This window comes from Colletotrichum tamarilloi, assembly GCF_030869305.1.
Source record: "Colletotrichum tamarilloi strain Tom-12 chromosome Unknown Scaffold_3.1, whole genome shotgun sequence".
NCBI classification, from domain to species: domain Eukaryota; kingdom Fungi; phylum Ascomycota; class Sordariomycetes; order Glomerellales; family Glomerellaceae; genus Colletotrichum; species Colletotrichum tamarilloi.
In genome coordinates this window covers 980,292-1,003,446 of record NW_026849386.1, presented here as the reverse complement: position 1 = coordinate 1,003,446, position 23,155 = coordinate 980,292, and the positions used below count along the sequence as shown (strand labels likewise).

The window sequence follows — 23,155 nt, the reverse complement described above, 5'->3', positions numbered from 1 at the left end:
GATGGAGCAATAACGTTGCTGTGCATATCGTTCATGACCTGAGTAAACGAGTAGATTGAGATGCTTTTGTGTGACTATAGTACAATGCATCCTATGATATGGCTACTGCCGTTGAAACGTACATATCCACGAATACAAATGAGCAAGCGATGAAGGAAGGCTTGCCAGTCTTTCTCTCGTCTTGTTTGATTCACTTCCCACGAAGTGAGAACATAATTTTTACGTCTATTTCTTGAGGGAAGCATGCAGTCTGCCATCAAAGCATCGATTGGTGACAGGTTTCGGTTGAAGCAGCCCGAGTGGCTTCTTGCCAGCTTGTTTGCTGCGAAGGATGACTTGACAAGTGGGTAAGAAACAACGTGTTCCGACCCACAGTATACGGTTGGTATTGAGACTGTATATCTAGCAATAATCATATGAACCTGAAGAAGTATATACGTTGTAAGTCTCGAAGCTGACGATGTCTAGCTGACTCATGTTGGAAGGGGCCGGAGCTCAGAACCCCATGCCTTGCTCTGATAACGGTTCTATGTGGTACCGGCACGTTCAAGAGAACAGTAGGATCGTACTCAATAGGTGTTCGAGGTGAAGGTAAGACACCCTCGATAGGAGCAGGGGAATAGGAGCTAAGAACGAATGGGAAAGTCAGTTAGTGAGCACCTCTAGTCTCAGTAACGTTTTCTGAGTGATGTTCTTACAGCAAACAAAACCCGCACTATAGATGATCAAAGGTTGGAAAATAACGTGGATCATGAGAGTTTGACGTGATTACACTGTTCGTTCTCATAGATAAAACATCAAACTTATACTGGATATGACGAATGAACCTGACCACATTGTTGTCACTCTGGCGCTGAGCTCCCAGTCCAAGAGGGAGGGCACTATAAAAATAGCGAAAGACCGATTTCTAAACTCTAGTCTCTTCTCCCAGCCAAGGCAAAGTGACCTGTCAGGATTCTCCTGGAGGTTAGAGGCAGGGTGAGATTGGAGTATGGAAGGGAGGAATCATATGTTGAAGACTTCCGCGGTTTTGTTGATCTTCCTTTTCACGTCGAAGGCGGTGTGTTCTCCAGAGCTGGCCGGAGACTGTCGGGCGTCTTTTGTGGATGCTTCATTACTGAATACACAGGTGATAGCGGTCAGAAACGAACGATGTCTCCTCGGAATTTCCCTTGGCGAAAGATTCTGGCGGCGGGGTCGATGGGATGGTGATACTGCAAGTCATCTTGAGCCATCCAACAGAGGGATCGACTGTCGGTCTGTGAATTTCGAACCCACACAGTTGTCGGATATCTCAACGAGCTTGAGTCTGCTGAAGAGGAGGTACAAGTCTCTGCGTGGGGAGCGAACTTAAATAGGCAACGCTCAGTTGTCTAAGAGGATTAACCAATTTCCATAGCCAAGTTGTTTTACAGCTCATAGGATAACCGTTCTTATAAAACTTTATAGATACCCATGAGACATGAATACCCCAAATAAGTATAAGTTTAGCCGTATTGATTGAAATTGGAGGGGTTTGACGTGGAATTAGAATGTCCTTGCTTAAGAAGTACTGTATTCCTATTGAACGGCCAACTTGGCGCATTATCTCTGTTCTGCATCTGGTCTAGTCGTCCGCCCTCAAGGGCTCCGAGTAACTCGTCATGTCTTCATTGTCAACCAGCTGAATTCCCTTGAAGCTCTCGTCATCGCTATCATCATCCTCTTCCTCTTGAACAGGAACAGGGAAGGTCTTGGGCCTGATTGGCAGTTCCGGACGGCGGTGCAAGTCTATAGCACCATCGCTCTGGAACGAGTGGATGGCAGAAGGCCTGGGAGGAAGCTCTGGTTCCTTGCCCGGCTGACTTGGATCATTCTCGACAGCAGGAGGAACTGGGTTTTCGTTCTTTGCCCCCAGAGCCCTGAGATTCAGGGGATCGGCAGGCTGAGCGCTTCTCGCCTCTTGTTTCTCAGGAGGTGGAGAGCCTAGACTACGGAGCTCCTCGTGGTGAGGCGACCGCGGTCCCTGCTTTGCCTGGCCAAGACTTCTCAGGTTCAAGGGGTTGCCGCCACCGCCTCCCAAAGGATCGAGAGACCCCGAAACGGTTGCACCACCAGATCTAGAGACCTTGTTCCGGTTCGGGTTCTTTTTCTTCTTCTGTTCAGGTGGGTCAGGATGTAACGGGTGACGCAGCTCGTTCGGGAACCTGGCGGTCTGCTTGGATCTGATCGGCTGCGGCTCCGACTCGGGATCAGGTTGCGCCTCGAGCTGGATAAGCTCGCCCATCTGCGAACCCGCCTCCTCATCCGTAATCTTGATATCTAGGTCTTCGTCCTTTTCTATAACGCCCTCGCCGCCCTTGACATTCGGGAATCCGCATCGTGTCAGGATCTTGGCGATCAAGCTCGGGTAGCGGAGGTGCCCGCTGACTTCTGCGCTGAGGTTCAGGTTCTCGACTCTTTCAATGTCCTTGACTTCCTGGAGACCTGCGATGCCTAGCTGGAGAGAGGTGGTACGGTATAAGAACCCGAGAATGTAGTCCGTTTCCGAGTACACGTTGACGATGCGGCCCGACACCACGGACCGCAGGACCTGCCAGTGCTCCCGGTTGGACGGCACGGGGGCACCGATGAGCACCACGGTGTCGACTAGTCCGAAAGCCTGACGTTCAGCGAGTGATCGCAGACAAGAGTAGATGACGCGAGCGCCGAGCGAATATCCGACCAGAGTCACGGGTCTTTCTCCCTGGACCTTGGCGATGAGAGCATCAGCGAGAACGCGACCGGCCTTGTCTGAACGGTTGCGGGCCAGGTTGAAGGGGTTGTCAACCTTTGAAGCGGCGCTGATGAGGTAGGCGGGCCACAGAGCAGCCCAGAGCGAAGCAAGGACAGTGCGCTTGAGGATCTCAATCTTTACATAGTTCCACGCGTACGACGAGACGAGACCCTCGAGCTCAGCACCGAGGGCGAGAAGTGACTTCATCTCGTAGCGCAAGGCAAAGACTTCGGACTCATCACCCAAGCTGCGCCACGGCTTCGTCACGTCGCCCTCGTCATTCAGCCAGCCGTTGATGCCAATCGTCACGCGGAGGCGGGCACCCTGCTTGCCGTCCGGGTCAGCGCGTTTATAGTCCTGGCCCCATTCGTCCTTGAGCGGGAGGAAGCGGAAGTCTTCCACCTCCTTGGCGTAGGTATCCATCATCTCGCCCGTCATCTTGGCTCCGAACGCGCCAAAAAGGGTCCCGACCAGCGCGCCGTTCATCCAAAAGATGCCGAGGAAGCTCGCGACGCCTCCCAGGCCGACGCTGCCCATGATGCCGCCGATGGCGCCGGCGACCACAGGGGCCGCGAGACCACCCGTGATGCCAATGACGGCGGCGCCTGCCACGGAGGCCAGGCCAACTTTCCAGAAACGGCTCTTTTGGTTCTCTTGTCGTCGCTTCGCGGCCTCGGCCTCGGCGGACATGGTGGCCTTTTGACCTTCGGAAGAGGTCGCAGATTCAACCAGAGACTTTGCGATTTCCGTCTCCTCGGCGATGAGGGCCGAGAGAGGCAGACCGAAGGCGGACGTGAGATAAAGGGCCAAGACTCTGGAGTGTGCTGAGTAGCAACCGGTAGACAAGATAAGGACCAAGAGGCAGCTTAGCACCTCTTTCCTATCATTCGCCGGGATCGTGGTGAACCGGCTCGGAATGGGATGGTAATGCTCCTGCAGTGCGGTCACCTCCTCGTCGATCTTGTTCGCCGCCGGAGAAGAAGAAGCAGTCTGAGAAGCATCTCCAAAGTTGATCAAATCCTCTCCGACGCCGGGAGACTCTGCGTTCAGCTTCTCCTGCTCATCTAAGCGCTTCTTCCTGGCCTCGAGGATCTTGTCATCGTCCTTAACCGAGACAATTTCCTTGACCTTCTCGAGGACCTCCTTCCGCCACCCGTCAAAGTGCTTGAGCGCCGCCCTCCTCAGGGCCCGCAGCTGAGCGCTGTGCACGCCGGAACCGCCGCGGTCCGGGTGGCTGGGGCTGCTGCTGCGTCCGTCGCCGCGGTCCGGGACGAAGAGCGGGGCGTTCCTGTCCTGGAGTGACGGCGATGCCGGATTGCCGCTGGAATCTGCTGCTTGGTCGCCGCCGTCTTTGAGCTCGAGCTGCGAGCGCATGTAGCCCGTGATATCGAAGAGGAGGGTATAGAACGCTTTGCGGCGAGCCGGGTTAAGGACCACCACGAGCTGGCGGGGGTCTGCGGCCAGGGGAGCCATGATTGCGATGGGCTCACCGCATCCGATGAGACTTATTGATGGGGAGGTGACCGGATAAGAGAGGTGCGCTTCGGTATCAAACAACAATCTTGAGGAATAACAAGTCGAGGTAAGAGGCGGGTAAGATGTAAAACCAAGGACACGTGAGAAGAGATGTAGTCGAGTCACCTGAGGTAAGGAGAATGTGCATTAGGTGTCGGGTTGATCTGAAGTTAGGCAGACGTCTATCGGAAAGATCAACAGGGTCTCTCAGCTGCCTGTGCCGCCGCACAGAGATTCCCTACAGTTGCACATCTTACGGGAGTTTAGGTGTTGATGTAAGCCCCCAAATCCTTCCCCAGCAAAAGGCGGTCTCAGTGTCCGGTCCGTGCTAATTTCCAGTCTCCATCCTTGCATCATCCATGTGTAAATGTTCCCAGGGTATATTTCATCTGCAAACGGCTTGCAAGCAGGCCGATTCTCTTTCAGTCTAGACCAGCGATGGCCAAGTGTATGAGACATGATTTTCATAGTAGACAGCAGGTATTCAATATAGGAGACGCAGAGTGGTGCAACGAGGACGCTAGATTTGAGGGCTACAAGCCTCCGGATTATTCGCAAATGCCTCCATGATATAACCTAACACCAGCGTACTTGGATTACGCCCTAAAAACACTTTTGCATCTCAGATCTTCCTCAAAATCCGCAACCTACTCGTCGTCTTCCATATCATCATCTTCATCCTCCTCCTCCTCATCCTCCTCGATCTCATCGTCATCCTCGGCCTCGTCGTCCATCAACTCGTCGGCGTATTCCTCCTCAGAGTCGTCGTCTGCGGCGTTCTCCGCAACCGCATCCTTCTCCTCCTGCTTACGCTTCTTCTCGTCCTCTTTCCTCGCGTCCTCGAGCGCCTTGGCCTTCTGCTCTCTAATCTTGCGCTGCACGACAACGTATGCGCCGAGGGGCGTCTTCTCCCACTCAAAGTCGCGAAGGAAGGCATCCACCTGCGCGCGATCCTTAGGCGCGAACTCCACCTTCGCACGCTTCTCCTCGATGAACTTGGCGTTGGTCTCGAGCTTCTGCACCAGCAGCACAATCTGCGAAATGACCTTGTTGTTCTTGTTGCCCGTCTTAATCTTGCGCGCGCCCTTGAGCCAGCGCTTCAGCTGAATGAGAACGGGAAGGGTGAACTCGGGGAAGGCAATGTTCTTGCACCAGATGGTGAAGTATTCGCTTAAGAGCTCAACGACCTGCTCGGCGACACCGTCCTGGTAAACACGCGTACGGAGGTATGACTTGGGTGCCTTGTAGGCAACGTGGAAGTCGAGGGGCTTGATGGACGAGGCCTTGGGGAACCTTCTCATGTCGGCAGACTCGAGAACCTCAATCAGAGCTGAAGCGAGAGGAATGTAGGTGTTGGTAGCGCGGGAAAGACGAAGGATGGAGCGGATGAGGTGGAACCGCAGGGGGAAGAAAGTCGGCGAGGGGATAAGGCGCATCGCTCCCAGAGTCACTTGCACAAGGGGATAGATCAGGAGCTTGAGCTGTCCCTCCTTGCCAGTCTCCGCCTCCTTCAGGGGGCTGCAGTGTTCTGCAAGCACGCATGACCAGAAGTCGAGCGAGTGGGTGTATTGCCAGTTGTAGATGATCTTATGGGCGTCCTTCTCCTTCTTGACGATGCTATTTCTGAGGTGAATGGCGAGTTGGCGGATAAAGGTGAAGGCCGTGGTGTAACCGACGTTTTGGTCAATGCCCCAAAGCTCAGCAGCGGAGTTCTTCAACAGGTTGATGCCCTGGATGGTGTTGGCGTTTGTTGTCCTGCAACCGGAGACGAGTCCCTGGTACACCGTCTTGAGAACAGTCTCGCGAAGGCCCTTGTCGCCGATAACGACGAGTTTCCGCAGGACCAGGAAGGAAGTGATCTTTGTCGTTTCTGAACTGGCGGGTCTGGCCCAGTAGTTGACAACAGTCTTGATGAGAGCCTTAAGAAGCTTGCGGAAGGACATGAGGTAGGGGACGAGGGGCTCTAATGAGCCAATGGTGAGCTTGAGAGTAGCATCGTCGGACAGCGTGCCGAGAAGGTGAATAATGGACGCAGTGAAGGTCTTGATCATGATGGACAGGGTGTGGAACTTTTTCGAATCGGTAGGCACGTAGATCTTGCCAGACGCAGACTCCTTGATGGGCAAGTGGTGCGAGATAATCTCGGGTATTTGCTTCAAGGCAACGATCAAGATGTCGTGGAAGACCTCGGGGCTGGAGATGGTGTATCTCTGTGGGGTCGAGTCGTCGGCGTCGTCCTCGTTGAGATGGGCGGCGCAGCGGAAAGCCAGGACAACCTGACGGGCAGCACGCAAGCTCTGCTTCTCAGCGAGGAGCTTCTTCCACTTGCCCACCATCTCGCGCGTCAGCTCATTGTCCGCAGCGACGACCTCCTCGATCTCGGCCTTTTTGGAAGCCTTCTTGCGCTTCTTCTTCGGTTGTTCCTCCTCGTCATCGTCGGACTGATCGCTGCCGGCGCTGAGCTCGTCTACTTCAGCAAGGTCTGCGTTCTCGTCAAAGTCGAGGGCCTCCGGGTCGTTTTCCTTAAGGAACTTGTAGAATTCGGGGTCGTTCTGGGCGAGCTTGTCCATGGCTTCCTTGGTCATGCCAAGGTTCTCGTCGTCCTCATCGCCCTCGCCGTCTTCGCTGTCGCTTCCAATGGGCTCCTCCTCGACGGAGAATTCCGAGCCGCTGCCCTCCTCCTCAGAGTCCTCTTCTCCTGACTGCTTGGCGGGCCCATCGCGCTTCCTCTTGCCGAGCTTCTTTGTCGCATTCTTGTCCTTCTTATCGATGATTTCCTCGAAGCCGCCCTGGAAGAAGTCGTCGACACTCATGGCGCTGACCTTGGTGTCCTTCTTGTGGCCATTGGCCTTTGCCTTGGCAGCGGCCTCGTCATTCTTGAAAAATTCGGAATCCTTGGTCTTCTTGGTCGCCTTCTTGGCCTTGACCTGGTGGCGCTGCTTGATCTTCGCCGTCTCCTTCCTCTTGTCCAAGACACCCTTAAGCTTGTTCTTTTCAAACTTCTTGGTCGCCTTGAGGTTCTTCTTCTGGGAACCCATGATGGATTATGGAGCCGGGGTTATTCGGTCCTGTGGTTTGGGGGGGTAAAAGTGAAGTTTTGGCTGCAGGGACTCTGGGAAGTGGACGCGGGAACCTCGAGACTTTCTCAATGGCAGCAACTGCATGGCGTCCGTCCAAAATTTTTCTGAACGCTTATCTTATCAGAAAATCGCGCTAAGCCACCTTTGGTACTGGTTCCTCAAAGGTTGCCCCACGTTCTACCTTGGGCCTGGGAACCTGCACACCCGTGTCTTACGTCCTTGACTGTGGCTCTGCGACACACCTGTTTGCACCACCACTTGCTACCTGAGAGCTCCAACGACAGCTCAAAAGCTGTCTAACGACCATGAAGCCGACCACGATCCAAGCACAGCTGCGAAGATGATCCCCCGGCAACCCTATGCGCCGACACCGCATAGCTATATTCCCAATACCACACTATCGGCAACCATCAATCTCGATGAGGCAAGTTAATTAAGCCCAATCACCGTCACCGTCATCCCCTCCAATAACTGCCCCGCCCCCGCAGGCAAACATCCAGCTAACATGACGATGCGTCACAACAGGAGGTGAAGCTAGCCGACACACGCGCCGAGCGCGACCTGCAAGACTCGCTCGCCGAGATCTTTAGCATTATTGTCACTCTCGACGAGCTCGAGAAGGCTTTCCTGAAAGATGCGATCCTTGAGGCCGATTACACCGAGATCTGCGAGCGCTCCCTGAAGCAGTACAAGTCCATTTTAGCAGACGAGACCGTGGCAAAAGCCTTTGTGGGCTTGGAGGAATTCAAGGCAGAATGGGATGTTCGTCTACCACTTCTCTATACCAGCCAGTATCGCACACGTTGCTGACCATGTCGCCCACTTCCTACAACAGCTCGAAGTCCCTCGCGCAACAGAGCGCATCCGCGTCGGCATGCCCTCGACAACCGTGACAGCCTCATCAAGCGCTGCTCCGGCTCCCACGGCCGCCGGTAATACGAGCGGCACGCTCATTCTGGAAGCGACGCAGGAGTTCATCACCTTCCTCGACGCCGTCAAGCTGGGCCTGCTCTCCAAGGATCAGCTGCACCCCTTGCTCTCCGACGTCATCCAGTCCGTCAACAAGGTCACCGACCGCGACTTTGACAGCAGGGGCAAGATTGTGCAGTGGCTCATCACGCTGAATCAGATGAAGGCCACGGACGAGCTGAGCGAGCAGCAGGCTCGCGAGCTTGAGATGGACATTCAGCAGGCTTACCAGGGGTTCAAGAGTACTCTCACGTAAACAAAAAGGTGGAAGGTTTCGAAAGAGGAGAAGTGTATGTTGAGAGGAATATCCTGTTCTTCCTTGTTGATAGATACCAATGCAGAGCGAATCCCACCAGCTCTTGATTTTTAACCAGCCGTTTTACTTTTTTCCCTTGTGCCTATGAAGAATGCATGTCATACCTCGTGAAGAACGCCAGGTCGATCAACCACCCCGCCCCATCCAAACCCATTCATCTTCCTAAACCAAGAATGTCCAGAAGCTGGGATACACAAACTCATTCTCGAATATCCGCCTCACCTGCTCCAGCACGAACCTCTCTACCTTGCCCACATTCTTCAAGCTTTGCTTGCCCCCGTCCCGGAGGCCAATCTCGCTCTCGACCTGGATCTCCTGCAGCAAGCCGCCGAACCTCTTGCCCGGCTCGCTGGGGCCCGCGTCGTCCGCGCCCACGGCCGTGGCCGCGTCCTCGGGGCTCAGGAAGCAAAATTGCACCCTCTTCCGGATATGCGCCATCACGCCGACGCCGTCAAACGTGAGGCCCGTGACGCTGAGCTGCACGGGGATCCCTACGAAGCTCGGCATCGGGTAGTCGAGCAAAATCTCCGCCGTCAGGCGCAGCCTCACGTCGCCGGCGTACCGTATGCGGAACACGGCCTGCAGGTCCTCGGGCCTCGGCTCCCGGAACCGCGGCGCGTTGTTGTTGCTGTCGTCTTCGTCTTCCGGCAGCACCTCCTCGTCCTCCTCCTGGATCGCCGACCCCGCGAGGTGTGTGTCCCGCGTCGGCGGCCTCGACGCACCCGCCGACGTGGGCGCCAGCGTCGACACACTCGACTTTTCTCTCAGCTGCGCCAGCGCCGGGTTGAAGTCGCTTACGGAGATGGAACTCTGCGACGGGTTCCGGCTGTGGCTCGGCGAGGAAAACCCGTTCGGTGGCGGCGAGCCGACAGGCGAAAGCACGGCCGAGGTGTCCAGCCTGTTGCCCATGTGCGCGCCCGCCACCGCGGCGAGGGGCGTCTGCGTGCCCGACCAGCCGGTGCCCAGGTGCGACTGGAAATAATGCAGGTTCGACGTCCCGCCGAGAATCCCCGGCGTCGATACACCCAGAAACGGGCTGGGGAAGTCCCCAGACTGGCCACGGAGCGCGTGCGTGCTCAGCCTCGGCGGCATCGACGCCTCCTCCCTCTGCCTCCTCCTCTCGCCGGCGCTCAGCTGACTCCTGGGCCCATGCTGCTGCTGCTGTGCCTGCTCCTCGAGGATGGCCTGCTCCTCTTCCTCGTCATCCTCAATGTCGGAGTTTTCCTCGTAGAATTCTGGTAACGGGTCGGTGATGTCCTTAAGTTCTAGTTCGGGGGCGATGGTGCCGAACTCAAAGTCGTGTACTTTGACGGACTTGATGAAGCGCGGCAACGGCACAGCCTGGAATTTGGTGTGAATGAAGTCGCGGATGCGGAGGGCGAGAGCCTCTCCGTCGGGGCCCGTCGTGAGCGTCTCCCAGTTGAGGTCTATTGACATTAGAGCTGTGGTCTTGTGTGACAAGAGGAAAGATAAGTGAGGACTGAGTTGTTGATCAAACGAGGTAGTGAACTCAGGTGAGGTGCGCAAGGCAGTGTGCACACAGGGTCGATGATGGATACCTTACCCTCCACTGTAGATTCTCTAAAGCCATTGTCTACCTAGTGCTGGGGCTCAGTGACCTCCAGGTGGCAAGGCACGGGCTTGGTGGGGTGGTAACGGCAGCATGTTGCGCTAAATTGGCTTTCTAGTGGACCGAGTTGCTCGTTTCCACAGGTGTACTTGAACCCGTGGATAACATGAGGCAATGCTCATGGCTTTACTACCTGATAGATCTCCCACCACGTCTGCCTAATTATCGTGGGGGGCTTCATCATTCGTTTATGTGCCATTAGAGGGTATTCGTATTGTGAAGGCCGTAATTCATCGACGCCATAATGCTACTTTAGGTCATTTCTTTTTGCGGACTCTAATACTTCCGCCCATTCCCTAAGACTAGAATACCTCCATAATCATCAATCCATTCATCCTTGTTGAAGGAAAACGCCGGCAATGCAATGCTCTCTTCTCTCTCTCTCGGTGCTACAAAAGTTCAATTAATTACAGTCGAGTAACCATTGGCAGGTAATGTTCATGGTTGGCCGGAGGTTCAATCGGCCTTTGCATCTGATTCGAACCGTGGCCTCATGGTGTTGTTGAGTTGAGGCACGCCGAACTGATGCCAGCAATTTGGTGCTTGGAGTATATATCTGCATAGCGTATTAGCCGATGACCGGGAGAAGCCTGTCGAAGATATCTGTCAAGAACATACCTGGCCATCGCCTCCCGGAAACGAGACTTGTATTCCTTGGGACTGGTCACTGTCGGGCGATTTCTGCCACCGCCAGCAAATCCTCGATCTTTGATCCAACTCTCGAGTTTCTTGTCCCATGTGTACGTCCGGATACAGTCAATGATACCAACAACCAACTCCTTCTTAGCTTCGTCCACGGCGATCATCAATGAGTAGTCCATCACGTTCTGCCTTGCGAGGAACAGGGTGTCGTTCCAGACCTGCCCTTGTGTTAGTATGCGGCTTCTAATGCCTTGTTCGGGAACTTACGGATGCTCTCAGAAGCTTCTTGGAATGCTCGCGCGCGAACAAAGGAGATTCGTAGATAAATTCAACCATGTTCTCGTCAAGAAGCACCTCGTTCTGCTCGCCTGTGGACTGGATTTTGCGATTGCGCATTGATCCCTTCAAGTCGAAAAGACGGGTCGGGCCACGATCGTAGAAGAGATTCTCCATCAAAAGAAGGTCTAGCTTGATCTCAACGCCAGTGACTGGATTTTTGATAATCAGTTGGAAGAAACCTAGCATCTTGGCAATGACAGAAGGCAAATCATGGAACAGAGCCTCTGCCATGATGCCGAAGTAGGCTGGAGCGAATCGAAGGAAAGCCGACGTCTCAATCGGCGACAAGCCCTGCATGTACGTTAACTCATGATCTGGAGCACGGGAACACAGCGAATGGAGCACCGTCTTACCTTGAGTACCAGTCGATCATCCAGAGTCTTGAGAAAGACCGACTTCGTTTTCCCGCCCTTCGAGTCCCACTTCAGGCAGCGGGAAAGAGACTCGACAATGCGATCTGCAACACCGCACTTCCGGCGAAGCGCATCGAATTGCTCGGCATAGAAGATCTTGCAGAGCATTGTCGCAGAACCTTCCTTGAATTGATACTTGAGATGGGTACCCGTGGCTCTGAGCAGACTCTTCTCTAGGTCGCCCTCTTCCATCATGAACTCACCACCAGTGTCAGACATACCAGAAGACTTGCCCTCGAGATTTGATGTCTCATAGTCCTTTTGTATGGCCATCCGCTCTTGACGGCGGATATCAGCCAGCTTCGTGCGATAGTCATCAGAGCTTAGCGCAAAGGCAATAACGGAGGAAGGCTCGTCCTCTCGTACAATCACGTCCGAGTCGAGGAAAATATGATCGCTGGCATTGACCGGGTAATCCAACTGAGGCCAGCCACTCGCAGATCGCTCGGCCCAGAAGTTTGTAAGCATCTTCATCAAGCTAGTCTTTTGATGCTTGGGTAGTTCCAACGGAATCTCGGTGCTGGGCTCAAGTGAGTCTGCAAGCTCCTTCACATCGGGCAGCAAGTCGCCTAGTATGGATTCTTCGTTGTCGCTTTGCCCTTCGTCGTCCGATCCACCGTGGCTGGCAGTAACCGTCGCAGTGTCGTCAGTCTCTCCGCCAACGTGGTGCTCTTCAGATGCGGCCGGAGCTTCTGTTACAGGCTGTGACTCTCCCGTAGGCGGCATTGTGTCGGGTTCCGTATGCACAACACCTGGAGGTGCTGGGGTTACGGGTGCAGTCTTTGGCTCGAGAATCTTGATCTCATTATTTTGTTCAGTGTTTGACGGCCCGGCCTCCTGGACGGCATTGTCAATGTTGTGATAGACCTCCACAATGGCCTTAGTTGCTGAGCGTGGCAGACCGGCACGAGGTTGATGTTTCGCTAGGCGCTTTCTGCGATCTTCCCTTTGCCTTTCCTTCTCGAATTCGCGACTCAGTTGTTCAAAGTGCTTGGCAATCCTAGATACCTGAGACGACACGTGCGTATCCTTCTTCTTCGTGATTAGCCGAGGGATTGAGGAGGGGCCGGCCTTTCTATGGCTCTTCATCCCCAACGCCAGCCGATCAAACGGTTTCTTTTCCACTTTGAAGGATGCCTCGCTGGAATTTTCGCTGGGCCCTGCGCCATCCTTTGGCAAGATTGACTTGGCAAAGCTTGACTGCGATCTTGGTAACGTTTGGGCGGGCTGAGATAGAGTTCTAATCATCGGAGCCCTGCGAGCCAAAGTACGCTCCGGATTTGCTTTCGGTGCCTCAGCGGGCTCGTTGGCCAAGGGCGTTTCGTTACCCATGACCTGTTGCTCACGTCGAAGCTGCTCGACTTTTTCTGAAAGAGAAATCCCTGTGGAGGTCGTAGTGAGTGGAGGTCTGGTAGTTGGTGAAGTTGGCTCGATAGCACCCGAATCACTCGAGGTCTCTCCAGCTTCATCAATGGCAGCAAAAGAGAAAGGATTCTTCCCTTTTGGCGAGCTTGGAGTAGCCAGATCCAGAGGCTCGACTCTTTCCAGTACGGATTCAGCCGGTGTACTAATTTTGCTCGTCTCTGAGGACTCAGGATTCTCGTCTCCGGTAGCAGGCTTGTCCTTCAAACCGGGTCCAGATTCTTGCTCTTGGGATGGCTCCGGTTCTGGAATTGGCTCCTTTTCTTTGAGCTCTTCAGGCTCATTCTCTGGATCGCCTTCGTTCTTGGTCGTCTCCGAGGCACCTTCCTCGCTAGGTTCAGTTGGGTCGGTTGGTTGAGTCGAAGACTTCTCATCAGCATCATCTGAGAAAGTTTGAGATGGAGGTTCCCCGGAGTCCACGGTGGAGTTACCGTCGGTGGAGGGAAGAGACTCTCTCGATTCGTTGTCCGAGAAGATCTTCTTGAGCTGAAGCATCGTCAACTGGCGCAAATCTTTGTCCGGCAGAAAATCGGTCTCGAATTTAGTGAAAGAAGCATCCCAATCGCCAGCCTTTTCCAGCATCTCTCTGACAATGGCATTGAACGGAATGACTTCGTAATACTTGGAATTGACGTAAGTTTCCTGAAGTCTGCGGGTCAATGCGACTTGGTCATCCTGGGCTTTTTTGGCAAGTCGGTCGACTTCGGTCTTACACGCATCGGCTTTTTCAGGCAGAACGCTGTCGATGCGGATGCTTTTGATCCTGAACTTGACAGAGTTGATGAAGCGGACCCATCGTTCCTCAATCTTGTTGAAGATCTCATTCTTGAGCTTGAGGTCATTTTCGACCTTCCACGTAATCCGAGCTCGGGGGACGACAATTTCGAGAAGATCGATGGGATCGTAATGGATCCTTACCCAGGTGTCACGGTAATGGAAGTACCGGATATGGTCGCGGTGATGGTCGTGCGGGCACCCAGAGAATTCGTGAAGCCGCAGGCCCCTGCTCCAAAAGAGAAGCTCAAGGTACTTGCCAAAAGAATATTTCCATGTGCTGTCAGACATTCCCATCTCAGGAGAATCCTTCTTGCATGTTTTGCAGTAGCTCCACATAGTGATACCGTCCAAGTTGCGTCTTTTGGCCGCCGGCTCAACGAAAATAGTGACTCGTGACTCATCATGGACGTAGGTGCGATGATGCGCCGTCATCTTCCGGTCACAGCCATTGGCTGTGCATATCGAGTCCTTACTGATGCATAGGTCTTCAATGTACTGACCGAGAGTGCAATCCGGATCCATGCTTCCGCTCTCGTCGACATGCTCATCGTAAAACGCAATTGCAATCAGCCCGGGCTCTGAGCACGGAATTTTGGTCTCTGTACAGATGACTGAGTACAGAACGACAATATTCTGGTGAGAATAGGGATCGAAAAGGTCGAGATTGCCCTGGATGTAGTTTTCCCATTGCCGGGTCTGGACCTGGTAGTTGTAAAGCGCCTTGTCATATTCGGCATCATGCACGGCGTGCAAAATTTCCATAACTTGGCGAGGCGCCTTCTGCCCGATAGCGTGGACCATTTCAGGCTTAATGAGCTGGAACTTTTGTGACTTTGACTTCTCGGCGTCAATCTGTTCCTCAACAACATCTTGATCCCTCAGCCGTTTCAAGTAAACCAATCTCCGTTCTTGCTCTCGCGCCTTCATGAGCAAGTAAGGCTGAGCAAACTTGACGAACGGAGAAGCTGAGAGGATCTTGGTCTCGTATCTCGCAACCATATCGCTATAGTATGTTGGCATCGGCACATCTTCTGGTACTTGGGACTCAGGAGACGTAGGCGGAACGTGAGAGGCATGAAGAGATACGAGTGGAGGGCGTTCTTCTGCAACATGCTCTTCAGTCTGATCTGACGATACTGTACCCTCTGCAGTGACCAAAGACGTGCCATCACTGGTTTGTGTAGGGAGTTCAGAATCCGTGGGCGAGGTCTTCAATATTTGCGGTCCCGTTTCTGCGAGTTCAGTTGACGCGCTGAGAGATCTAGGACCATCCTCGGGGTTTTGGCGGAGAGAAGATGACAGAGAGGACGATTCCTCAGGCTCTGCAGGCAGCTGAATGTACTCGTCTCTCATCAAGCACGTCTCCAGCTTCAAGTTGTACACGACATAGACCATGAACTCTGTGATCTTCTTCATCCTTGACAAAACCTCAGTTGAGTCGCCGCGGAGAGCGATCGTACAGCCAAGCTTCTCAGAGCACCCGGAAAGGAAGATGTAAGTCTTTTTCTTTCCGGGATAGTTCTTGTTGACGTATGTCTTGACTTCGAAGCCGCCAGATCTTCCGACCTGGACTTGCAAGGCCAGCATGTCGAGAGAGGAGATGATGTCTGTTTCCGCGCATCTCGACACGGCTTCGATGACCGATGGCTTGACATTGTAGGCGACAGCTATGCCTGCCTCGGAGAGGTACTGCAATGCAACACCAGACACAGATTTTTCACAGAGAAGTAATTGTGGGCGCAAGTTGATGATGCGATTGACGACAATTCGTAAGAACTCCTTCTCCTGCTCGATGACAGGTTGAAGACTCATAAAGTGTTGCTGGTGCCGCTGGTACTCTATCGGGAAAGAGACGATGACGATACGGGGATTGAGGATGCGGCGTGGCATGCTCTTGAGAGCAAGGTTCTTTGTGAATATGACACCTGAGACGTAGCTAGTGTCCCCGGGTTTTCCGCCTGGTATTTTCTTTAGCTTGACGTAATGTCGTATGTCCATGTCATCTCCCACTCTAATGTCGGGTGTAACGTCGTCGGTGCACTGTAGCAAGATGGGAACTAGAGCCTTTTCCCATGCTGGCACATTGGGTATGCCGGAGTCTTCGAGCAACTGATGCAGGAGTCTCTTGACATGCAACATACTAGATGGGTTGAGCTCCACCTGTGGCTGCTTGTCCGCTTGCATCGAATCGCTTCTAGTCAATTTCGTGGCTTCGATAGCAGGATTCTCAATAGTGAAGACGTTCTCGTTGGACGCGGACGGACCCTTGAAGATGCCAGATTTGGGGCGCGGGGACCTCATCTGATGGCTCACATTACTGAGATTGCGTCTTCTCGCAGGGCGGCCATGACCGATAAGACTTCCCGAGCCGGCATTATCATCTATTCCGCGACTTGTGAAGCTCAACCCGCTAACACTCTTCTCCCCTCGTCCAAGTCGGTGTCTCCTTCCCGTGCTCAAAAACGGTCCGAAGCTTGACTTCTCATGGTCGTAGCTTGATGGTTGCAGATCAGCGTTTGACATGGTGGCAAATATGCTCATCTGTTCGTCACCGCTGGACTCGTCTGACATGTAGGCAGCCAGTTCCGGGTCGATGATATTGTCGTCGTGGAAAGCCGGATATTTCGGCTTCTTGGCCATCTCTTCAGTGATTCCCTTGCGGAACGGGGCTCTATCGTCTGGCATTGGCTTGAACCTTGACATGAAGTTGTTGTGATGCTTCGAATGGTGTCGTCTGTGACCTGACGATTGCGGCCGATTCGCGGATGTTAAAGACCTCAGAGAACGTGAGGAGCTCGGGCGGCTGAGCTGCGGTGCATCTATTTCTAGAATAGCAGAATTTCGGTTAGAGTCATTGATCCTTCTGGTCGCAGGAATTGCCATCATAGGTGTCTGGACAGATCTCGCGTCACCCAGGTCCTCCATTCGATCAGCGAAACTCGGTTCTTCAACCTCAGCCTCTGCTTGCGTCGCCTTGGGAGTTGCCTTGGTTTGACGAAAAAGAGCTGGCAAGAATGACTCGTCCCCAGAGTCGTCAGAGCCGCTCCCTTCATACAGTCGCTGGTTGATGACTTTTAGGCAAGTTTTGCAAACTCTGAGGGTCCCTGTCATTCCAAATTTTGAGGCTGGGATGATGGAAGTGCATTTTGAATCAAAGATGCACCCGCAGGTTCGACAATGGTGCTTTCTTCTAAAAGCTGAGAACGGCTGGCCGCATATGAAACATTCTTTGCAAGTTTCATCGGCCATCCAAAATTCTTTGCTCAGAACCTGACGCCGCATCCTATCAAGCCTGGCATTGACTTGTTCAGGGGCACCTTCGTTGGTCGTTGTGCCAGGAATGCGCAAAGCCCCCGTTCTTCCATGTATGGGCTGAGCAGCGTGGGCGAAGGAGTCATGGTATACAGAGTCGTGGGCAGTCGTACTGATGGGGCTGGGTTCTGCGGTGACATGTTCCATCGATGAAGATCTTGAGGGGGCATAGCCAGGTGACCGAGAGCGACTGATGCGATCAATGACTGCTGGTCGTTTCGGAACTAGCATCATCGACGACGTCGATAATGTAGGAGACCGGGGATCCGCGGTCTGCAACTTAGGGAGCTGTGGTGCGCTGGTCTTGATTGGGCTCAGGGGCTTATCCGAAGGACCGTCGACAGCTGTGTCTTCGCGTCTGGGCCGGGGAATAATTCCATGGGTTCGCTCGGGGAGGATTGCGCTGGGTTTAGGCTCTAGGACATCGAATTTGTGATCATGCCCGATTCCAAACAGCCGCGGATCAGGGTGTTTGCTGATACTCCGCCTCCCGGACGTTCGAACTGGGCCATCCTCCATGCGAGCTACGCTTCTTGTTGCTGTAGCTGGTGCGACCTCAGGATTTATGGCCGTGACTGCTGAGGCTTTGGCCACGCTGGGCAAGCTTTGCCGGCTGGCAGCGCTCGATTTGGACGCCGTCATCGCGGAAATGGATGTCGCTTTCGATGACTGAGGGGGGTTTGACTGGCTGTCAGACATGACAGTGTTCATTCCTGACGAGGAAGTACCTGTCATGGGACCGTCGTGCGTTGTTCCCGAGTTGAATGAAGAGCTCGTAGCGGCGGTTTCAACGCGGGTGAGGGAAGCGATGGGTATTTTCGGGGTTGTAGCCGTGGTGCTGGTGCTGCGTTTCGATGCAGCATCGAAGCTGTCGCCATCGTCGACGTCTTGCTGTCTCGCCCCGCCAGCGCCTACCGCCTCTTTAAGCCGACTGTAGAGTCCACTGAGGCCATTTTGAACCAGCTCTCCTGCCAGAACCTTTGTTTCTGTTGCCGGAAGAGATGAGGGAGGAGGAGCAAAGTCGTTGAATGTCGTCAAAGAGTCAGACTGGCTCGCCGATGTATGGATTCTGTTCAGAGTATGGGCTAGCTGGTCCTTATCGGCCTGCGAAGCGGTGGATATGGAGTTTATAGAATCATGGCGGCTCCTGAAGCCTGGAGGCGTAGATAGAACTGCCGGAGAGTTTGGCTTCGATGTGTTGTTGCTCGCCATCTTGCGCGGGCACGAATGCGACGAGTGGAGGACTGAGCTCGTGGTTGTCTATAACGTGTGTAGCGCTAGCATCTTTTCATGTCAGGTTGACATGATGGACGATCGCTGGATGTAGTTTATTCGCGGGGTGTCTTGAGAAATCGAAAGCTTCTCCCCGTAGTCAATCTCGACCTAATCGGACCAAGTCTAGCTTATGTATTCGTGGTTCGTAGAAGCGAGGGGTTCGCTACCGTCGGTAGGGGTTTCTTTGTCGATGTCTACTTGGGGAGTAGAGCGTGGTGTATATCGTTGTAGTCTCGGAAAGAACGCGGGCAAGATACAGTGTCTGAGAAGAGCACAGGTGACGAGCAGAATCGACGTGGCGAAGGTCAGGCTCTGGGTGTATGTGTATGTTCGGGCGAAGAAAGATTGGGTGTGGGATGTCGTCGTAGGTCCCCGCGTAAGGTTGTCTGCAGTGCTGCAGAAACAAGCAGTCTTGGAGACGGCGCTGATGGGTTTTAGAGGGCGGACTATCCGTAGACTACTGCGAGCCAGGCAGCGCTATCCCTTCAAGGTCTAGGCCCGCGTGGCCCTGCGATGACCAAGTCGGCACAATCGTCAAACGTGGGTGGGATGACGCAGCGACGCAACGAAGTTGGGGTTGGGTTGAGCTGGCACTGCGCAGTTGGCAAATCCTGGGGGGGCTGCCGTAGGTACTGCACAACGCAGCAGGTACCTACTCCAACGTTTTGCAGAAACGTAGGCGTTAGTGTTGTCTACGATACCTGGGGAATGGCTGACTTTGAGACGCCCTTTGAGCAGTCCATATGAGAGCCCGTTGCAGGAATGCAAGCTGGGCAAGGCAAAAGGCGGTACGGAGCACCTACCTACCAGGCTCAAGGTACCTGTACTTGATCTTACTTTCTCTATTGCGGCAAATGTGGATGTACCCAGTACCCGTTCCCTTCCCCCGGCATCAGCAATGCCTATAGGTACCTTAACCCACCACCAAAAGGAAGATAGACACCTTAGCTGGCCCACCCACACTCAAAGCGCCTGGGTCCTGGGTATTTGGGGACTTGGGGACTTCGGGTTACGAAGCTCGGACCACTATCCTGTCTTTTCCAGCACCACCCAGGAACCCCGCAGTTGCTGCCACTTTACCTTGGACACCCAGCATGGGAATTCAACAGGGAGCCAGGGACACGCCGAAAAACGCGTTTTCTCCAAAGTACCTTGGTATCTTTGGCGCGTTAATCAATTGACATCTTCTGGTGTTCACCATTCACAGCAGCCCTGTTCCTGCCATTGATTACAACCGTCGACAAAAGTCTTATTGATTCATCACCATTCATTCCAAGATTTTCAATCTTCCCTTGAAGGCATTGTCTGCCACCTTGTCAGTCGCCATCACAACAAACACCTCGTTTTAACACCGAATACTTCTTGTTACACCAGCTAGCAACCCAGTTGCGAATGCGGAAATTCATCATCCCAGCTCAAGGCTGCGATCCTCACCACCACCATGACTAGTTCATCGAGTAGTTCGGAACAGTCCATCACGTCTGCACCCTTTGGTCTTCGCAATGGAGCTCAAGTGCCTCGGAAACTCGTGAAGATTCCCAAGGATCAACAAGCAATCTTTTCAGACAGTGGAAGACAACCGTGGATCTCAGCTCTCAAGAATAACCCACAACAGAATGCCGCCAGAGTCCCGCCAAAGGTCCTTGAACAAATTAAGTATTTTCATACCTCTCGGACACTACCGCCACCTGCCCAGAGGCCAAACGCGGCTGTTTCCAGTGGACCAACTGCATCAGTCGCGGTCTCTGAGAATACGCCCATCCATCAGCAAGATGATGAATCAGACTCTGAGCCAGAGGTGCCCGTCAGCTCCTGGCCGGAATCTCCCCCACGACCACCCCGTGGAAGAGAGCTACAAGAAACCCCCTCTCCAGCGTTTTCTATCAGGTCACAAGTCATCATGACCCAGGCCCAGTCTGGTGTAGAACGAATTATCTCCCAGTCCCCACCACCGCGAACGCGAAGCAGCCCACAAATTCGGTCCTCACCACCGATGATCCCAGCCACCAAGCGACAGTTCTCACCTCCTACAGGCGCCAAACGTCGCCGCCCAGCTGAAGTGTTTCCGTCCAGCAGCGCCGGTGTGGAAGACGAGCTGGAAACCGCCATCCCAGGGGCTCTTTGCGAAGCGACACCCCCTATCAACAGAGGAGCCGCGCGTTTGACTACTGCATCTCAGGCTGTGACCAGCCCTCCCTGCGGTCAAGGAAGCATGGTTCCGTCCACTTACAAAGACATTAAGAGCTCCGACAAGATGGAAGAACCAGTTCACAAGAAAAGAAGGATGAAGGCAGTCGAATTGAGCTCCCAAGAAGTTGAAGAAGAGCGCCCTTCGGCAAGAGTTGATCCAAAATCTGTGGCACCACTTCCTCAGACTCATCAAGGGGCTCTACACACAGCCTCAAGCTCTGCACTTGCGTCAGCGGCTCTTGTTACCGACGAGCAACCGAAACTGGGAACACCCAAGGTCGTCAAAGATGCCCCCAGTCTTTCTGGAACTGCCAGCGTTGGTCACAAGGCAGGTGAAACATCTCGTCCAGATATTACGACCTCCAGAGCACACATCCAACCAACTCTGGAGAGTGGGGGTAAGGCAAAAAACAATGTTTCATTGGCCACACGTGGAGGATTGTCTGAGGGCGATAGCCTGAAATCCTCGATGGAAGAGGTCCAGCGGCAGAAAGCAATATCATATCTCGACGAAACGTGGAAACGGAATGGTCTTGATTGGATTCCGACCGCTTTCCAGCATCTCCAGCCAACTCTGACAGCTCACAGCCTTGGTGTTCTGGTCGCCATCACCCATCAGGCATCAAAGGACGGTATACAACTCGCAAGGCTGTGGTCGAAGCCTGATGGCCCGCTTTATAAAGCGGCTTTGAATGTTGCAGACGGAAAACTGATCTTCTCCGAAGAAGTCGCCGAGGCATCACTCTATTTCTTCGAGGCAGAGAAGTCGAAAGCGGCGAAGACCCGAGGACCAGCCTCGGGTGAAGCAAGAGCAGCACCTGTCGGAAGCTCATCGAGGCCTGCAAGCCGTCACCGGACAGTGTCTCAAGTGACACCTATCAATTCTTCACCTCCACCATCACCCAGCGCCATGCAAGGTATGCAGCCGACTGCTATTCCACAAGTGCTTCAAGATAGCCGATACCAAACCTTCAATGTCCATCATTCAGCACAGGACTCGGTCAAGAGGCCCCCTTTTGCACAGGATCCGCTGGAAGCTTTCCGCCACGTATACCCATCCTTCTCGGGCAGCGTAGGTGACTTTGTGAAGGCTTGTTTCACGATCAAAGACCTGCGTCGGAAACGACTGCTTCCCAAATGGCTCTACGACGACTTCATCCGCGCCTTCGTGGACGGGTTCGTCCCTTACATCCAAACCTTGGACGATGACGAGGAGCCGCTCTCGGCATATCAGTGGTATGTCGAGTACGTGGACCGGCCAGCATATCAGGGCGGTGTCGTGACACGCGAGAATCTGTATCTGGTTTTCAAGATCTACCACAGCGAATTCAAGTCGGCAAGGGAGTCTGTGTTGGAGAGCGGAACCCCGTTTCCAGAAGTCGCACAGAGGCGTCTCTCTGAGCAATCAGCGGCCTTGAACCTGAGCGTGGGTCCTAATACGCCAGTTGCGCAGCAGAGCAACCCCACCCCGAGGCCTCATATCGAGACACGCACATCGGACGGCACGCCTAGCAAGCCTGCTTTCTCCCCCGTGCGTGCTTCACTCACGGAACAGCCGATTGCATCGAAAACGAACGGCAGTGGCTGTGTTGGCGAGCAGTCTGCTAATGAACCTCATACTCACAATGCCTTGCCTCCTGCATCTGACATCCCCCCTGCCAATGGGGAGAAGGCCAAACAGCGAGTGACAAACAACGCGGCATCAAGCCCTCGGAACCCTCCGGCATCTGCCCCGGCCATTCAACGACACACAAACGCTCTGCAGAACGACGAGGACGTCACATTCATATCCAGTACCCCGCGCCCCCGTACCGCAAACCCTTTGGAGGAAACTATCAAGACGGAAAGCAGCGATAACGGCACCACCGCCACCGCCATCACCACCACGCCGTTGCCGCAGAAGGCAGTTCCCAACCCCCTACTATCTGAGCAGAGGGTCCCTTTATTCTCGAAGCCCACCAAGGACGCCATCATCGCAGAGACCCCGCCGCGCAAGACAGCCGGTCCGCCCAAGCGGACTACCCAGCACCCAGCGATACGTCGTAGCCTGCCGGCCTCTTTCTCCGACGGCCGACCGCCTCCTGCGTCGATGCCGATCAAGGCCTCAGTACCAGTGACGACGAGCCCGGCCGCGAGCCCTGTGCAAAGCGGTACGCCAAGAACCGCGTTGGGTTCCTTTTTCCAGGAGAGCCGCGTGAAGAAACCCAAGCAAAAGACGGCCATGACGGAGAAGGAAAGGAGACAAGCGGCCTTGGCCAAGATGGAGAGGATGTCGAAGGAAGGACGGTATAAGCCCCCGTCTAGCACGATGCCTCCCAGGTCTTGAGGTCTTGAGCCAGAGGCCGACGTCGTTCATTTACAGTCTTCACTTGAGCCGTTGTTTGAGAATGGGCGAGGATATGGGCATCAAAAGTTGATCTTGTGTTGAGTAAAAGGGGTCGAACGATGCGGTTCTGTAGTAGCTGACGGTCGAGGTTCATTTCGTATCGGTCAGCACTGTCTATTGGCCTGCAACATGGA

At 54.0% G+C, this 23,155-nt stretch overlaps 7 protein-coding genes across 7 annotated transcripts; 3 read left to right on the top strand and 4 right to left on the bottom strand.

Moving 5' to 3' along the window:
• Window positions 1-991: 991 nt before the first annotated feature.
• Window positions 992-1,354, top strand: CTAM01_01497 (uncharacterized protein; the record flags this gene model as incomplete). Its single annotated transcript, XM_060517539.1, has 1 exon — window positions 992-1,354. The coding sequence occupies one exon, from the start codon at window positions 992-994 to the stop codon at window positions 1,352-1,354; it is 363 nt and encodes a 120-aa protein (XP_060388000.1).
• Window positions 1,355-1,606: 252 nt separating this feature from the next.
• CTAM01_01496 (YSIRK family gram-positive signal peptide) lies at window positions 1,607-4,228 on the bottom strand (the record flags this gene model as incomplete). The annotated part of the gene is made up of 1 exon (XM_060517538.1): window positions 1,607-4,228. The coding sequence occupies one exon, from the start codon at window positions 4,226-4,228 to the stop codon at window positions 1,607-1,609; it is 2,622 nt and encodes an 873-aa protein (XP_060387999.1).
• Window positions 4,229-4,917: 689 nt separating this feature from the next.
• On the bottom strand, window positions 4,918-7,308 carry CTAM01_01495 (Noc2p family protein; the record flags this gene model as incomplete). Its single annotated transcript, XM_060517537.1, has 1 exon — window positions 4,918-7,308. One exon carries the CDS (start codon window positions 7,306-7,308, stop codon window positions 4,918-4,920), a length of 2,391 nt encoding a protein of 796 aa, XP_060387998.1.
• Window positions 7,309-7,690: 382 nt separating this feature from the next.
• Window positions 7,691-8,575, top strand: CTAM01_01494 (VPS28 protein; the record flags this gene model as incomplete). The annotated part of the gene is made up of 3 exons (XM_060517536.1): window positions 7,691-7,778; window positions 7,889-8,112; window positions 8,186-8,575. The coding sequence occupies 3 exons, from the start codon at window positions 7,691-7,693 to the stop codon at window positions 8,573-8,575; spliced, it is 702 nt and encodes a 233-aa protein (XP_060387997.1).
• Window positions 8,576-8,797: 222 nt separating this feature from the next.
• CTAM01_01493 (uncharacterized protein) lies at window positions 8,798-10,072 on the bottom strand (the record flags this gene model as incomplete). The annotated part of the gene is made up of 1 exon (XM_060517535.1): window positions 8,798-10,072. One exon carries the CDS (start codon window positions 10,070-10,072, stop codon window positions 8,798-8,800), a length of 1,275 nt encoding a protein of 424 aa, XP_060387996.1.
• Window positions 10,073-10,756: 684 nt separating this feature from the next.
• CTAM01_01492 (phosphatidylinositol-4-phosphate 5-Kinase) lies at window positions 10,757-18,382 on the bottom strand (the record flags this gene model as incomplete). The annotated part of the gene is made up of 3 exons (XM_060517534.1): window positions 10,757-11,125; window positions 11,175-11,537; window positions 11,600-18,382. The coding sequence occupies 3 exons, from the start codon at window positions 18,380-18,382 to the stop codon at window positions 10,757-10,759; spliced, it is 7,515 nt and encodes a 2,504-aa protein (XP_060387995.1).
• A 1,504-nt stretch (window positions 18,383-19,886) lies between these two features.
• Window positions 19,887-22,961, top strand: CTAM01_01491 (uncharacterized protein; the record flags this gene model as incomplete). The annotated part of the gene is made up of 1 exon (XM_060517533.1): window positions 19,887-22,961. The coding sequence occupies one exon, from the start codon at window positions 19,887-19,889 to the stop codon at window positions 22,959-22,961; it is 3,075 nt and encodes a 1,024-aa protein (XP_060387994.1).
• Between the last annotated feature and the right edge of the window lie 194 nt (window positions 22,962-23,155).